This window comes from Amia ocellicauda, chromosome 5 (genome assembly GCF_036373705.1).
Source record: "Amia ocellicauda isolate fAmiCal2 chromosome 5, fAmiCal2.hap1, whole genome shotgun sequence".
Lineage (NCBI taxonomy): Eukaryota > Metazoa > Chordata > Actinopteri > Amiiformes > Amiidae > Amia > Amia ocellicauda.
The window spans coordinates 38,924,319-38,941,423 of record NC_089854.1 but is presented as its reverse complement, the minus strand read 5'-3'; the positions used below and the strand labels follow the sequence as shown (position 1 = coordinate 38,941,423).

General features: G+C 37.0%; 1 protein-coding gene across 2 annotated transcripts in view; it reads left to right on the top strand.

Moving 5' to 3' along the window:
- Positions 1–16,099, top strand: part of chchd3a (coiled-coil-helix-coiled-coil-helix domain containing 3a) — a 93,101-nt gene extending 77,002 nt beyond the window's left edge. Inside the window, exons 7-9 of one of the 2 annotated variants that reach the window (XM_066705132.1) lie at positions 11,609–11,744; positions 14,306–14,344; positions 15,500–16,099. In XM_066705132.1, coding sequence (XP_066561229.1) covers positions 11,609–11,744; positions 14,306–14,329 — 160 coding nt within the window. In that variant the 3' untranslated portion in view covers positions 14,330–14,344; positions 15,500–16,099. The remainder of the gene's footprint in view (positions 1–11,608; positions 11,745–14,305; positions 14,345–15,499) is intronic. The other variant, XM_066705131.1, reaches the window with a different exon arrangement.
- The last annotated feature ends 1,006 nt before the right edge of the window (positions 16,100–17,105 follow it).

Sequence of the window (17,105 nt, the reverse complement as noted above, 5' to 3'; positions counted from 1 at the left end):
TGCTGCTGCAGGATGAAAGTATGAAGTATGATAATGCAACATGATTAGCTTAGTACAGTATCCCTAGAGATAAGGAGTTCAATCCAAACCATGTGTGTGTGCACGTGTTTCATTTATTACCTAAACAATTATTTACATCAAGATCTAGCAATTTTACATGACTACATTTTTATTACTGGTACTGCTGCTTGGAATCGCCTATTGCAAAGTCAGATTACATTATGATTACTGATTAAAACCTTTTTTTTTTTTTTATTAACATTGATAGTTTTATTTGTTTTAGGACTGTACTCAGTATATCCACATTATTCCAGAGCATCAGGTAATTTCATTAATCAAGAATAGGACAATTGGTAATGAATCGCAGAAACAGAATTGATAAAGCTACTTTATTAAGTCTCACATGTAATGTCCGTGAAACGTTTTTTTTTTTTGTTTGTTTTTTTTAAGTACAAAGGTAGAAGGATGTATGTTAATACGTATAATTAGTCTGGGGGAAAAAAAAGTACATGCTATCGGTTAAATAATAGATATAGTTTCAGCTATGCAATAGTGATTTGTTGGTAAAAACAATAGAAGTGTGTCTACAGTCAAAGCATGTCATAATAACGCGCTTGCTTTGGTAAGTATAATACACTTATTTTAAGATGAGTTAGTTCAATGTATTTAAAAATTGAAAAAGGTGTCCCAAAGAGCATGAATCATTTAATTTAATTTTTCTTAAAGGAAAAATAAAAAAATCTGACAGATGTCTACATCATGGATGCATGTGTTTTCTGCTCTTACTGTTCCTTGTAATAGAGACAAATGCGTCTGACTCCTGCAGTTGTCTCACCACATTGATTTCTACAGTTCTCTCCTTGCAGAGGTTTCCAAATTCTCTTTAACCGTGGGATCAGATTTCCGTCGCTACAATCCCAACAAAATCCTCACTGCAATTGTTCTGAGTTACATCTCTGCCTGTGGGTTATACAATTGATTTTGAAATTCTTGTTATGATGTACAAGGTACTGTAGTTCCAGAAACTAATTTCAACTCACCTGGCTTGATCTTTTTTTATATATATGCTTTCTTGTTCCATCATGTTTGCCATATCTGACCAGTAAAACATTTTGCTATTGGTGTTTTTACCACCCATTACAATTTATGCTTACATAACACTCCTTTGACCAATACACTTGACAATACATATACAACCTGAGTTACTCCAAACCAATTCAATAAGTTAATTATCAGTGCACTCAAATGGGGCATCTAGTGTTTCAGAATAGAAAATTCATAAATACTTTTCAAGACCCGTTTTCTTTTGAAAATCTGCATGCATATATATATATATATATATATATATACATATACATGATATATTTTTTATTTTTGCCTAATTTAGCTTTGATAAAAGGCTTGATGTAAATATTGTTATTCAGTGATTTGAATACTGACTAGACATGCCTAGGAGCACAGAAAAATGGAAAGGCTTGATTTCAGACTGATTGCATGATCCAGAGTGTAGAACAAAAACATAAATTAGAGGTTATATAAACTTTAATTAGAGAACTATGTCGTGAACAACATGGTGTCTGGTCTGGAAACAAGAAAACAAAGTTTTCTGATTAATTGCATTAGTTCATTTTTAATCAGAGGCTTTATTCATATCAGTATATTGTATACAGGCCTTGGGTGCAGAGTCATCATGGGATGCCTTTCTATTCAGTTTAGGTACTGAAGATCACAAGAAGAAATGTTATTCTGAATCGTTCTGGGGCCGTTTTACCCTAATCGTTTCAGTTAAATAGGCAATTGCTCGCGTCTCATCTCCTCAGATTGAAAGCGCTCTCCTTAAAATGTCCCTTCGATGGTAGCTAGTGTATTCTAATAATAAAATAAAAAGCAAAACAAAAAAAACACTTTGAAGTTCAAAGCGTCCATTTTGCTTGGATTCTAAAATCGTTTGTTAGTGGGAGACGTTTCAAAAATGGTATGAAAAGGGATACACAATTGAAACCTTAAACATTCTGCATCAACCTGACATTTGCATAACTGAATCCGCAGGTGGTGGGAAGAGAGGTTTTTTTCAGAGTTAGAGACTTTTTTTCAGTGCTGGTCCGTCAATATGAAAAAAACTGATCTTCCTCCCGGATGTTGTGCGAGGCATGTGAAAGCCCACCTGAAGAAGTGTCCCGATGACCAGTTGTGAAAAGGTCGAACTAGTCTTCATTTAGGCGGCCAGAGAGCCCGTTTCAAAAAGTAAATGCCACATGGCAAGCTTGTTTGGAACTAGGAAGGACTTCACTTTCCTCAGCTCTCATACAAAGTGGGTTTTTAAGTATCAGCAAAAAGGTAAATGTGAAACCAGAGAGGGTTTTATTTTTTACTTTTTATATTAAGCATGTGCAGTATTGTGGGTCTCTGACTTCACTGAAGCTGTTGGACATCAGGTCAAACTCCATCATGTTTCATATCAAAGGCAGGAAAGCAAACCAGAACACAGAAACTCAGTGTTACAATGTTCTGTTTTGCAGTCTGTGAAACATACTTCACATTTTTGTTAAGAAAAATAAATAAAAAACACATTTGCGCTAAGAGATTAAGACAAAGAAAAAAAGGAAAAGCAAGTTTCCTTCACATGAATGACATACTGTTGGTAAAGATGTCAGAGAGCCCAAACACATTGTCTTGCTGTGATAAGCACATGTCCATTTGCGGGTACATAAGCTGTAGTTGTGCGACTGAAATTCTAAACTGTAATCTCCTAAAGCTCATTCATAGGAATTTCTAAAAACCTTATCGTTGTTTGACTGGAAGACACTCATGCATGGAAATACTATGTTTACATTAATCAAATCTTTGCAAAGAAGAGCATTTTTTTTTTTAAATTGGGTTTTAAAAAACAGAACTTTTGCCTTTTTTGTGTTGCTATTAACTCCCACTCCCCTACCTTCCACATTTCTTGTGTATAGTTCAAAAGATAATTCCTCTGAAATGGAAGAGGCGTAGGTGATATATTTTCTTAACAGAATATAAAAGTCCTTATTTTAAAATAAAAAGGGCACATTTGACTATTAACGATTACATAAAATATGCACCAAAAGTTGGAAATGGTCCCAGTATAAAAGAGCATACTGAGCAATATTTTTGGAAGACATTGTTGAAGTAGACTTTTGTTACACTTTAAGTGCTCCTTTTTTCCTTCACTTTCTTCCTTCAGGCTTTTGCGAATATTCTTAGTGCCAAGAGATAATAAGATCGGTTCTGTGCGTGTACTGGGTCAGCCAAAATCCTGTGTCTTTCTACCAGGATAGCACTTAATTTCCTTTTGCCTCTGATGTGTTTCGGCTGTTCTTATTATGGTATTATACAAATCCGTACGTCGTTGATTAACGTATTTCCTCACATTATGCATCATTTAAATTAGCTGATGACAATTGTTCTGTACAGGTCAGTTAACACAGATGTCGACACACACACTCTCGCTCTCATACTAATTACAAATTCCATCACCTCTGCGCATACTACAAATAATTTAAATAATCAACAAAACATGTATTTTAGTCCTCAGAACAATACCAGCTTTATAAGAGTCCTAGTCAAAGGCCAAGGGACCTTCCTTTTCACAATGTCTGTCTTGACTCCATAGTAAAAACCTTCAGGGCTGCCACACATGTATTTGGTCTGAATCTGTGCCTTCCAAATCGGGGCAGAACAGAGGCACGGGAAACCGATTGCCGTATTCACTAATTGGACCATGTTCGAGATCTGTAAAGAGTAGCTATTGATCTGAGGGCTTGTTTCCATTATGGGCGTATTGGCCTAGGATTACACCAGGGATTGCATGTCTTTGAGCTACCTTATGTCAATGGCAGTGAGCTCTCCCTTTCTTAATATGTAATGTATAGGAACGTCCCTTGTTATCAAAGACAACAGTGTGGAGTTTTCTTCAGTTTTCCATTTTAGTTTTTATCCATTTCCGAGTTAGAAACCCAAACACCATGGAAAATGTATTGTTGTTTTGAGTTAATGATCACCACTGGATTTTCATTTAATTATTCTTCTTTGTCTTAAAATCAGCCATTAAAAGCTATACTACTTTAAACAAAATGTTACTAATTAAATCAAAATCCGACTAATTACATAACAGATTAGCACTCTTCTAGTCTTCATGAATCATTGACTTGTACATTTCAGTTCTCTCTGTAGGGGTGCTGGGAGATTGTAATTTATTTTGTATCTGTGATAGTAGTGATGATAGAGCTCATGAGCATATGGCTTCCACGTGTTGGTTTGTCTTCATGTCATGTTTTACTTAGATGTTTTGGTGAAATTGCACATAAGTAGAGCATTGCTTTAGTGGTGTATTCATGTTAACAGGAATCTTTTTGATGTATGTTTCCCCCCCTGGTTTTCTTGCTAGCTGTAAGCAAGAGTACAGCCTGTGAAGTTTGTGTGTATCCCACTTGCAATTCCAGAATGGCATGCCGAAGTTGTCTCTGGGAGGTTTCTTGTTGCTTCTTACTAATTGTCTCGGTTCCACCAAATTTATCAAAGAAAAAGGATGATGTGTTCGTTCACACTCTTCAGGTCTGTAATCGGTTGTACCACCTGCTGTGAATTCAGACAGCTTTTTACCTGTGTTTATGACAGTGTGTCGCATGGGGTGCCCCTGTTTTAATTTAAGTAGGTATTTGTGTATTGGTCTTAACTTACAACTTCATGAACAAAACAAATATGAAAATATTAAATATGTAACATCTATATTACAATTATACAAACTGACCTGAGTTTTTTAACTATTTATGTACATATTTAAGTATGTATTTATTTAGTTATTTACATTCCAGTGTAATACTTACACAAAATAGTGGTTTCAGGGAATTCACTGATGTCAAATGAGACATTTGTGTCTGTGTCAAATAACCATACTGAAAGTTTGTCATGCAAATAACCAATCCAGGATAATAAAGGCAATACTCATGTAAATAAGGAAATAATCCTTTCCATAAATGTGCATACATTTTCTAAAATTTCAAATGGTGATTTACATCTGAAGTTTGTAAACTTACATAGATCTATAAAAAGACGATACAAACATAGTCATTTTGTTTAAGTATATAAGTATTATCCAACCTTTCTTGTACTGTCAGTTTGGACTTGCATCATTATTGTACACATTATATGACCCCTTACAGTTTCAGATCTACTTAAGGCAAATATCAATTAGGAGATTAGTAAATGAAAACATTAATTGAGCCTCTTTCATTTCATCCTCGGTAGCACTGTAACTAAGCAGCTAGATTATCCCCGCATATAATTCACATGCCTTTCCTGATTAAGTCGTTTTTGTTTTTTAATAGGATGTGCTGCCTGTGCAGTAAATTGCCTGACATGACAAGGATCATATTTTGTATCCATTTCAGACCAGTGTGAGTGAAAATTCATTTTAATGTGGCAGAACTGAAATGAGACCAGACATCTGTAGCCTAATATTATGACAAACCCTCCGTGTGCTTGGCAGGGCTACAGCTTCTGAATGTCTTTGGAATGTCAAGAGAGGAAGGAATGTATTGAAATCCTACTTTCATGTTTTTCGTTTCGTTTCGTTTTTTGTGTTCCTTTTGTTACTTTGCTGTGGTGGTGGGGGAGGGGGATGTATTATACTGTCTAAAAAGTTATTATACCTCTTTTCGCAACATTTTGGTATTTTAGTTTGTTGCTTTTTCCCCCTGCTGAGGATTGATGGGACAAAATGTATTGCTTGTTTTCTGTTGTACCAAAATGTTTTTTGCTCTCTCTGCAGAGTGGGGCGTTTTGGGGACTTGAAATTAGATTTTTGTTTATAGAAAGATAATACTGGGTGGGGGGTATTTTGGCGCTGTGTACTTCAGGTAAGCAAATGTTTGCTGCAGTCAGAGCAAATTATATGTGAGAACTACAATTTCCTCCTGTTTTAGTCCGTTATTCGGTTTGATTTTAAAAGGGGTATGCTGTGATCTAAATCCCTTTCTTTTCCTTGTGTACATACAGTGCATCCGGAAAGTATTCACAGCGCTTCACTTTTTCCACATTTTGTTATGTTACAGCCTTATTCCAAAATGGATTAAATTCATTATTTTCCTCAAAATTCTACAAACAATACCCCATAATGACAACGTGAAAGAAGTTTGTTTGATATTCTTTGCAAATGTATTAAAAATAAAAAACAAAAAAAGCACATGTACATAAGTATTCACAGCCTTTGCCATGACACTCAAAATTGAGCTCAGGTGCATCCTGTTTCCACTGATCATCCTTGAGATGTTTCTACAACTTGATTGCAGTCCACCTGTGGTAAGTTCAGTTGATTGGACATGATTTGGAAAGGCACACACCTGTCTATATAAGGTCCCACAGTTAACAGTGCATGTCAGAGCACAAACCAAGCCATGAAGTCCAAGGAATTGTCTGTAGACCTCCGAGACAGGTTTGTATCGAGGCACAGATCTGGGGAGGGGTACAGAAAAATGTCTGCAGCATTGAAGGTCCCAATGAGCACAGTGGCCTCCATCATCCGTAAATGGAAGAAGTTTGGAACCACCAGGACTCTTCCTAGAGCTGGCCGCCAGGCCAAACTGAGCTATTGGGGGAGAAGGGCCTTAGTCAGGGAGGTGACCAAGAAATCGATGGTCACTCTGACAGAGCTCCAGCATGTCTCTGTGGAGAGAGGAGAACCTTCCAGAAGAACAACCATCTCTGCAGCACTCCACTAATCAGGCCTGTATGGTAGAGTGGCCAGACGGAAGCTACTCCTCAGTAAAAGGCACATGACAGCCGGCCTGGAGTTTGCCAAAAGGCACCTAAAGAACTCTCAGACCATGAGAAACAAAATTCTCTGGTCTGATGAAACAAAGATTGAACTCATGTCTGGTGGAAACCAGGCACCGCTCATCACCTGGCCAATACCATCCCTACAGTGAAGCATGGTGGTGGCAGCATCATGCTGTGGGGATGTTTTTCAGCAGCAGGAACTGGGAGACTAGTCAGGATGGAGGGAAAGATGAATGCAGCAATGTACAGAGACATCCTTGATGAAAACCTGCTCCAGAGCGCTCTGGACCTCAGAATGGGGCGAAGGTTCATCTTCCAACAGGACAACGACCCTAAGCACAAAGCCAAGATAACAAAGGAGTGGCTACAGGACAACTCTGTGAATGTCCTTGAGTGGCCCAGCCAGAGCCCAGACTTGAACCCGATTGAACATCTCTGGAGAGACCTGAAAATGGCTGTGCATCGACGCTCCCCATCCAATCTGATGGAGCTTGAGAGGTCCTGCAAAGAAGAATGGGAGAAACTGCCCAAAAATAGCCGTGCCAAGCTTGTAGCATCATACTCCAAAAAGACTTGAGGCTGTAATTGGTGCCAAAGGTGCTTCAACAAAGTATTGAGCAAAGGCTGTGAATACTTATGTACATGTGCTTTTTTTTTTTTTTTTTTTTTAATATATTTGCAGAGATTTCAAACAAACTTCTTTCACGTTGTCATTATGGGGTATTGTTTGTAGAATTTTGAGGAAAATAATGAATTTAATCCATTTTGGAATAAGGCTGTAACATAACAAAATGTGGAAAAAGTGAAGCGCTGTGAATACTTTCCGGATGCACTGTAATCATATTTAGCTGCTAGATGGCAATAACACCTTAACTTAGTGTCTTATTTGACTTACATTTACATCAACATGATTAATGTGTCACTTTCCAACAAAATGCCATATTGAATACCGTGTCACTGTAAGAATGACAAAGAATAATTCTGGTTGTACTAGAGACAATATCCCCCCCTTGCTATCTGCATCACAAGACAAAATGTGATAATATAGGTTTCTATGATTGCAGTACATTATAACAGAACCATTATTTCCTTTTTTTAAATTCCTGCCTTGACAACACAATTTGTTTTAATACTCTTGAAGTTTCACTAAGTATACGATGAGCATTGATAAAGCAGGCTGAATTACAGGGACGGCATTGGAGCTGAAAGTGCATTAACTCAATAATGTATTACCAACACCTATAATGGATTTATTGGGTTTGACACCCAAAGATTTATCGCATTATAGGGGTCCTTTTCAAAATATGAGGGAAAGCTCAATCTTGGAGGTTTCAACCATTCACTGGCTAAAGGAGACGATATCCTGAAGGATGCCTTGTGAACCACGCCTTCCTCAGTGCAGGCAATGGAGATCAAACCGGCTTCAGTCATCTTTTTCACCCTTCTCTTACATGCACTATGTGAAGCTGTGTTCTGTTTATTTTATTCACTCTCTCACTATGGAGATGGCATCAGCATTCGCATGCACTGTAACTGCTTCAGTCTTAGCCTAAGTAGCTTGTTTTCAGGTGGACAGATGAACAATGTTCATCCTTGTACCCCCTTTATATTAGTCTGTTTAATGTTAAACTATATTACTGCGTGAACCATTTCCCTTGGTCTCTCTCTGCAAAAGCTGAACATTTCAAGTTTAAAGTAATCTTTTGAGTTTCATCTATTGAATTTTTCCTACACAAGGACATGGAAACAAAATGTTATAGTTTTTGTAGCCTAACCACTGCTTATAAAATGAATGGGAGAAAAAGCAACAGGAATTATTGTACACTTAGGCATTTTTTGTAAATGTCAAAGAGGATTTATCAAGACACAGAGGGCATGCTTTCTGTACTTCATTGCACAGGTATTAAAGACATTACATCATTTTGAATAACTAAGCATTTTATGATGACATTTTTGTTAGCTGTTTATGTCTTCAAAGTTGAGTATCTTTAGACTTTATCTAAAATGAGATTGCTCGATATCAGGTGAAAAGAACCCCCTTGACTGATGGGCTAGCTTTCTATGTTATCTTTCTGAAGGCATTAAAAGAGTTAATAGTGTAGGACAAATGCTTTTATGTGAGTGACCCAAAAATTTTATGAAACCATTTTTGCTATCATATACTGAACAGTCTTTCATGTGTTCCCAAATAACAGGATACCGGGAAATGACAAACTCAAAAGAGCCTATATATGTTTCTCAAATAGCAAGTCACTCGCAATGCAATCTTGATGGCATCACCTGCGCACACAACATGAAATTAACACACATGGTCAAAAATCTGTAAATGGTGCTGATTTAGTGGCAGTTCCCACACATGTCCTGTGGATAGCTAGTCTACTCAAGTCTGCTGTTCTCACCATTAAAGTCTGGGATCACAAAAGGAACCAGGTGAATGTCTTTTACGTCTTGTCAGCAAAAACGATAAGAACCTGCCATATAAAAGCCTATGCTGGCTTTCACCATTGTTCAGATTGGCTACCCATAAATAATTCTGTGGGAACCCACTATTTCAGCCTCGTGTGTTTTTTTTTTTTTTTTCTACTCTCAAAATGCCTTTGGCTTGGCTTTTTGACACCTGCCTTTATTTATGGCTGAAATCTCTCCAGCCTGACACAATTCTTCACTTCGCTGTGACACTGCTTAACTGCACTAACAAAAGCAATTCGAAAAACAGTGATGGTAGACGAGTCTAATTTCCCTGCTATTAGTGGCAGTAATCTTACAGTGATGAGGTAATACTGTATTAATGACTTGCTCACATGATGACCTTGAATACAATTTGTTCTGCCCAGTGCCATAAATGGTGTTCATCTGAACTATTAGGTAGCAGGCAGCACAGGGAATTGACATACTCTGTGTTAAAAGGGATTTTAGCTAAAGTGACTGTAGAAGATAAGAACTTCATGCACATATCTTTCAATTGCTTAACTGCAATGCTTTTATAAAAATAATAAAAACTAAAATTGACTTGCAGTGCACACTTTTACACTTGTATTGCTTGTCTCTCTTTTTTTTTTTTTTTAATGGTTTTCTGTTAGCATTTTAACCATTTATAGCGGTCTGAGAGAACAAGGCCACCTGTAATACTGTAGACATCGCCTCCACTCAAAGGCATCATATGCTTCTCTGCCACCTCAATTTAATATACAAGAACAACAACACATGGGATTCACATATATCCATGGATTTACTGTGGAAATGCTGGGAGCTGTGCTGATTTGGAATGTCCAACACATTTTTCATGTAGAAATAAAATGAGAATGGCATTTGACATGTAAAGATCATCATAGTTTTTTGTTAATTCGACAAAATGTATTTTGTTCACATTACAAGTATTATGTGGAAATTGCGCATTTGTGTTAAAACACTTCATCAATAAGGCCTGAATTAACACACAAGACTTCAAATGATTTCATTACAATTAAAAAAATAAATAAATAAATTCATTTTTAAAAAAGCAAAGAGGCAATTACAGTGATTTATTACTGACACTTTAGCTGATACCTGTAACAAAGAGAAGCATAGATTGATATAGTGTTTGTATGTATATATGTATATTCATTCTGTGCAGGGTCTTGTGGTTGTGTACTCGGGGTGTTTGTGTATGAGAATGTGTAATGTTCATGTGAGTGATGTGACTATGCAGCTTCAGTCATTTAGTTTGATGTAGTAGCATGGTATGCTTGAAAAGCCTTGGGACTCAAGCATATGCGTTCCAGTAATTTATAGCCCCGTAATGCATGGTAGTATAATCTCATTAGGAATTTTTCACAAAACTGGAAGAGTGCATTAGGGAGGGGGGGGCGTTGTACAACAAGTGAAAGTGATCAATACTGTTCCTGCTCGTATTCCCTAAACAGACCAATCCAAGCAAATGGACAAGACACTCTCTCGCTCTCTCTCTCACAGAAAAAAGGATAAGCTTTTACTTAGAAGTTCCGAGCCCCATCAGAGCGGCTCTTCAGCACAGTAGAGGGCATTGAAACCAGTGAATGGATAAGGGCTTCTAAAAAAGCTATGAATGATGTTCATAAGTAGAATAGAAACAAGCGAGAGAAGTGCACAATTAACAGATGAAAGCAGTGCGGCACTGTAGCACACAAGAATAATATTTGCCCCAGGCTTCAAAGCATTCCGTGACATGCTTGACTTTGAACGTTGGGTTTCGTCCTCCAAGGCAAAGCAACATTCCCTTTTTCACGTGGTCAGTCTTTCAAAAAATAAAGTAACTTGTATATATCACCATCCATCCATATCTATCCACTGCCAGATGAAGGCCTCCCCAAGATGTTTCCACTTGTGTGATTTTCATTGTCTTCTAGGTCTTTTTTCATCTCTTGGGATCCATTCGATAGCTTTTTAACTTTTTTCTCGGTATCATTTTTACATTTTCACTCCTTCAATGATGTCACATATTTTAGTTTGTTCTCGGATCAATTCATTTCTTTTTCTCCCTCTCTCTTGTTATTCCAAGCACACATCTTTCCATGCTGCTTGTGTCGTCTGCAGTTTCTGTATCCTTTTTGCATTAAGTGACCAGGTTTCACAGCTACAAGTGTGCGCTGGTATTATATATAGTAGAGCTGTGGAAAAGATTAAGAGGTCACTTAACATTGACTTCTGAACTTGGAGTGGTATCTTAATTTTTTCCAGAGCTGTATATAAAGTTGACATGTTTTGCCTAATATATTGGTCATGTTTTGTCCAAAGACTCATTTACAAGTTATCTTCAGTCTGATAAGTACCCTGTGTCCTTAATTTCTTTCAGGAGATATGATTACAGTCCCGTGTGTGCTGACCTCCAGGGGCAGATTTTGAAGTGTTACCAAGAGAACCAAGGACAGACCCTGTGCTGCTCCACGCTGGCTAGCCTTTACCTTCAGTGTGTCAGCAGCGCTAAACAGGTGAGACCAGCTGACAGACTAAATATCTGCTCGAGACTCTTCACATAATACAGTTGTGTGGGGGTTTGGATGGTATTGTGGGAACAAGGCAAAAACAACTTGAAAGAGTAGATCAAAAGCAAATGCAGGCAAACTTACATCACTCTTTATTTGATTCTGTGCCATCACTCTTGTAATTACCTTAAGGATGTTAATAGCTGAAAAATGCAATTACTCTTAAGGCAAACCCCATTCATTTAGAAATCTGAATACAGCATTTTTCCTTTTAAATTGCTGGGGAGTTTCCTGATCATTTGGAATAATTTATTAGACCATAATTAATTTTTATTTGTTTTTATTGTGACATACATTTCACCTGCTTTATTTGTTTCTATTCAGTTCAATTCAATTATTATTTAGTATAGCGCTCTTCACAACAAGTTGCCATAGAGCTAGAAAATCAGTAGTCACAGAGGAGGGAGAACCCAAAACTCCTCTAGGATGACACACTTACAGGAGTGAATATATCTCTGAGGGTCCCTGGCTTAAGGCCTTGGCCTAATGGTTGCCTCCCCTCCAGGCAATATGTCTGAAATGCATGATTTTAAAATGGAGATCAGATTTTTGTATGCAACTTCATTGTAAATGCGCTTCATGGCTGTAGTTTTTCTCATTATATTTATTTATAAGCGAGTCTTACATTTATGTTGATATAAAATACGCAATGCCATTCCACATTCAGTTTGTAGCAAAAATAAAACAGATGAATATCAAGAATTGCAATGCTTGAGAGTACTTCTAAAATTGTAGCTTGGTATTATTTCCATAATGCTTTTTGAAACTCACAATTTTTCAGCATGTAAATAAAACTTAATGTAATAACGAAGTGCATGACAAAGAAATGTAATCTCTTTTTATGCAAGCAATTTAAAAGTACTTAAACACATGCAAATCCTTTTTCATAGTATTGTTCTTGTATTCCGGGTTACTACTATAAATCATATAGTTATTCTAATGCCTTTTTTTCTATTTCATCCAAAACTCCTGGATGCAATCCAAGATCATTACTAATCCAATATGTGTTCTGGAATCTCATGAATATTCCCTTAAAACAGATGTTAGATCTACATATGTTTTAGGATATACCTTAAAATGCCTTTTTGTAATATTTGTGATTAAAAAAAAAAAAAAAAAAAAAAGTATTCAGCACCGAAGCCACCTTGTTTTGTAGGTTCAGCCCTTTCCTGACGCACAGTTATGTAGTAAAAAGAAAAGACAGTGTAAAGAACATATGGTGCATGGTTAGATAGCATGAAGTATTTTGAAATGATCATAGGGCAAATTTGTGCTATGGATCAAGGGTTTTGTTATAATGATAATTATGATGTTCATTATTATTCTTGCATTTAGGTTACAGTCAGACCTGAGTGCTCTTTATTTCTTTTCAATCATGTGAAGTGCTACAACACGGCGAGTAATACAGATAATAGTTAATTATAGATGGGAAAACTTGTGCAAAACCCTACTGCACTTTGGTTCGCTTCATGACATCAAGAACTTCACTACTTCGAACTGTACAGGAATGCTATTTTCCCTTCCATTCAATGATAAACACGGTCACTGTGATGTTTTTTTTTGTGTGTGTGTTTTACTTTTTCTTCATTCCTTTGCCTTTGGACAGATTTTTAAATTATTTTTATTCCTTCCTCTTTACAAAAATCTCACCAGCAGGTGTTAGAATAAAGTAAATTACAAGCTTCTCCAACATCCTTTAATTTACACTGATACCCTGTGTGTGAACAGGTATCCCTTTGTGTTTTTCCCTGCATACTGACCAGCTAATGCAGATTGCTTTTGGGAGGGTGTTCCCCACCAATTTAAATGCCCAATTTCCTCCTCCTTTCAATACTATTGTCAACAGTCCCATGACCAAACCACCAAAGTCTTACCAATCCACCCCATTTGTGGATGTTTTTGTTCTCAATGTGCCAAAACCATTGTCAGTGGCCGGTCCTGAGCAGCCGAAAATAGAGTTGAAACCCAGCAAACACCACTTCTCCACAAGGGTCATTATCTGCGTGTTTAGGAAAGTTTTGACTGCTGCTGCTATGAGCTCAATTAAGCCATTAGAGTTTCTCCCTGTTGTGCCCTTGGATGTGAAGCATGTTAATATTGTGCTGCTCTCACACAGGTCTAATACAATACAGCCCGTTTTGGTGTGTTAATCTAATTACTTGATTTTCACTTGGATTAAGGAGCTGTAGTCGTATCAGAATTCCAAGAACCACACAATCCTCATAGCTTCTGAGGATTTTTTTGTTGTGCTCCTGTTAGCGGATGTAACGACACAAAGGTACTCCTGGAAGTCTATTTTTGTCACATTAATGCTGATGCTGTAAAATAATTACAGTTCTTCAGTTTCCACCGACTACACAGCGCAACGTCTGTCTTCGGCTAAGCTTCCATTTCTAATTCCTCTGTTCCCCTTTCCTCACCATCCCTGACCTCTAGCTGTTGAATCTTTTTTTTACCTGTTTAGCGGGTGATAACAGTAATCAGCTGATGCCTTCTTGTTATCTCAGATTGAATCTTCCATGTTGCTGTGAGGCAGATATGCCTAGGTGAGGAAAAAAAAGTTATTTATTTATCTTTTTTGATTTAAGAAACAAAAATGTATGAGACGGCAGCACATCAGATTGAAGAGCGCCTGTTGTAAAGCTTACTTTGGTGATCATAACAGTTGATGCAGAGATATGTGGCACATATAATATCCCCCCAGTGTAAAAGCCTGTAATGAAAAAACGTGGGTTTATAATGGAACACAGCCAGCCGTAGAAAAGGGATTTTTGTCTCCCTTACATAGGCTAACACTAAGAAGTGTAATCTATGTAATCGCTACTAATCTGGAATGTAATCTGCAATCCCAGCATAGCAGGTATCTCTGTATTGAAGAGGCCCAGTGAATTACTGCAAGGATCACTCATGCAACCGGCCCACGATGGGTCAGAGGGGACTATTCTTGTGTTTTTTTTCTTTCTCTTCTACGATATGGCTTATTTCCATCAAGTGTCCCAATTAGGAATGCAGCTCATGAAGATGGATAACTTCCCTGGCAAGTCCACAGTAGTTTAAAGAAAATGCAACAGAACTGCCAACTAGAACTGTATACATCATCAAAGGCACCCCTCAAATCTAGGGCAGTTAAAATGAGGTCCCGGCTAATGGCTGATCAGATTAGGATCTCTAATGAAAATTGTATCTCTGCTACCACAAATTAAAGTCTATTGAAATGACTTACAAACTTCCAAAATTTGGATTGGGGCAAGAAATATGTACGTCTGAAGTATATATTATTTTTGTTGATAAACTGCATTTGAACATTTTAAATTATATTTTATGATGTCGTAGGAATGCATTGTTTACTTCATTGGAGTAAATTTAATTGATCCTGGACATGTACAACAATGCGATCATTGACTTGGATAAATTTAATACTAAGCTAGGAAAATCAAATGGTCGATGGTGGTTAAACTGTGGTAGAAAAACAACAACTGCAAACTGATTTCCATTTCCCCTTTTCCACAACATATTCCCATTAAAGCGAGTGGCATAATAGGTATTTTATTCCCCAGTATCAAATGCAATAGCCTGTATCAAATTAATATCGACAGGGAAATGTACGTGTGTAGAATGTGTAACTGTGGTTACCAGAAACAATGCATTGTACGGCCCCTCAATCCCTCCTCTCTCTCTCTTTTTTTCTTTTTCCACCCCAGAGCAAGTTGAGGAAGGGAGGCTAAGCGTTGGTTGGAAGAAGAAGCCCTCACCATTGCTTTCAGCATTATTTATCACCAACAGAAAAGAAAAAAAATAATAATCAGTTCAGGAATGGGCAGACACTCCAGCAGCCAGATATTTAATCACCATGTCATTTCCTCCGTGACCTTTGCGTGATTTTCTGTTCTAATGTCTCCAAATGTTATTCTATCGGGCCGGACGAGAGGACTCTCTAACCAAAGCAACACCGGAATGTAACCAGAAGACGACGCACAGCGCTTTGTACATCACAGAAGCCGAACGACATCTTGTCTGTTAATAATGTATATGTTTAAACGATACGAGAGACGGCTTCACAGTGGGGAGATCTAACATATGTTTCTGATTGCGTTCGAGGACACCTACTCGCCTGGAAATTAAAGGTGTTTGTTTTGACAACGCTGCTGCCGTGCGGACATGGAAAAGTTAATTTGGTTTAAGTGTGCGCTCTTGTAAATCCTAGATTGTCTGGCTTTGTAAAATCTGAGTTCCATCAAGTCTGATGTGTCTGTGAACTGTATTGTTTCTGATCACATATCAATAATATATTTTAAGAACAAGCTGTTGTCTGTCTTTTTTACTACAATTGGGGCAGGTTATTGAAAAGTATTTCACCAGGATTTAAACTGATGTCAGCTGTAGGCACAGGAGAAATAATTTTAAAATACATTCACCTTTCACTCTTAAAATTATTTCTCTTTTTATTTAGGTTTTATATGATTTCTCAAAAACTGCATAAGAGTCCATTCTGCATAAGAATACAAACTGACTCAAAGTACTAACTAAAGCGTGTCTGTTTCCCTATTGAATCTCCAGGTGAGTTGGAATGAACCTGCCTTCTTTATATACAAAATTAAAATCCACAATTTTTCTTAATATGTGTACTTGTCCTTGTCCTTGGATTATGGAAGTTGAAAATAACAGTACACATTTTGGAATGATTGGACAATTGTTGTGCATTTGTGAGCAGTGCTTTGCAGTCCTAAAACATTGTGACCAACATGACTCTTATTATTTTTACAAATGCACTCTTCTGCTATTGATGCAATGTTTCAAAAGATAAAACACCTCTGGAAAGTTTAAAAGCTGAAATCTATAATTTCAATGTAAGTTTTACAACCATGAAATAAAATGTAAAAAGCAAAAAAAAACATTAGGACAGAAAATAATTAAAGTGTAATACTTGTCAAAATTTGTTTTCCTCAGTATAAAGTACTGAAATGTTTAAGGGATGAAACGACCGCATGTGTCAATGAAAGTATATATTAAAAAAAAAAAAAACATCCAGTATCCATTGAAATATATTTTATTAAACACAAACAACATTCAAAACTGATAACTTCTTTCCCTAAAGCTCCATCTCAAGTAATTACTTTTAATTAAATGTATTTCCTTGGCACTTGCCATTGCAAAATGTATAAATTAGTCTCCTTGCCAAGAACTCAATTTCCAGAAACCATCTCCCCAACTCTCCATTACTAACAAAGAGACAAACACAAAAGGGGTTTGTTTAAATCAGTGAAAGCCTGGGATCATCCAGTATAATTTATAAAGTGTACTTCAACT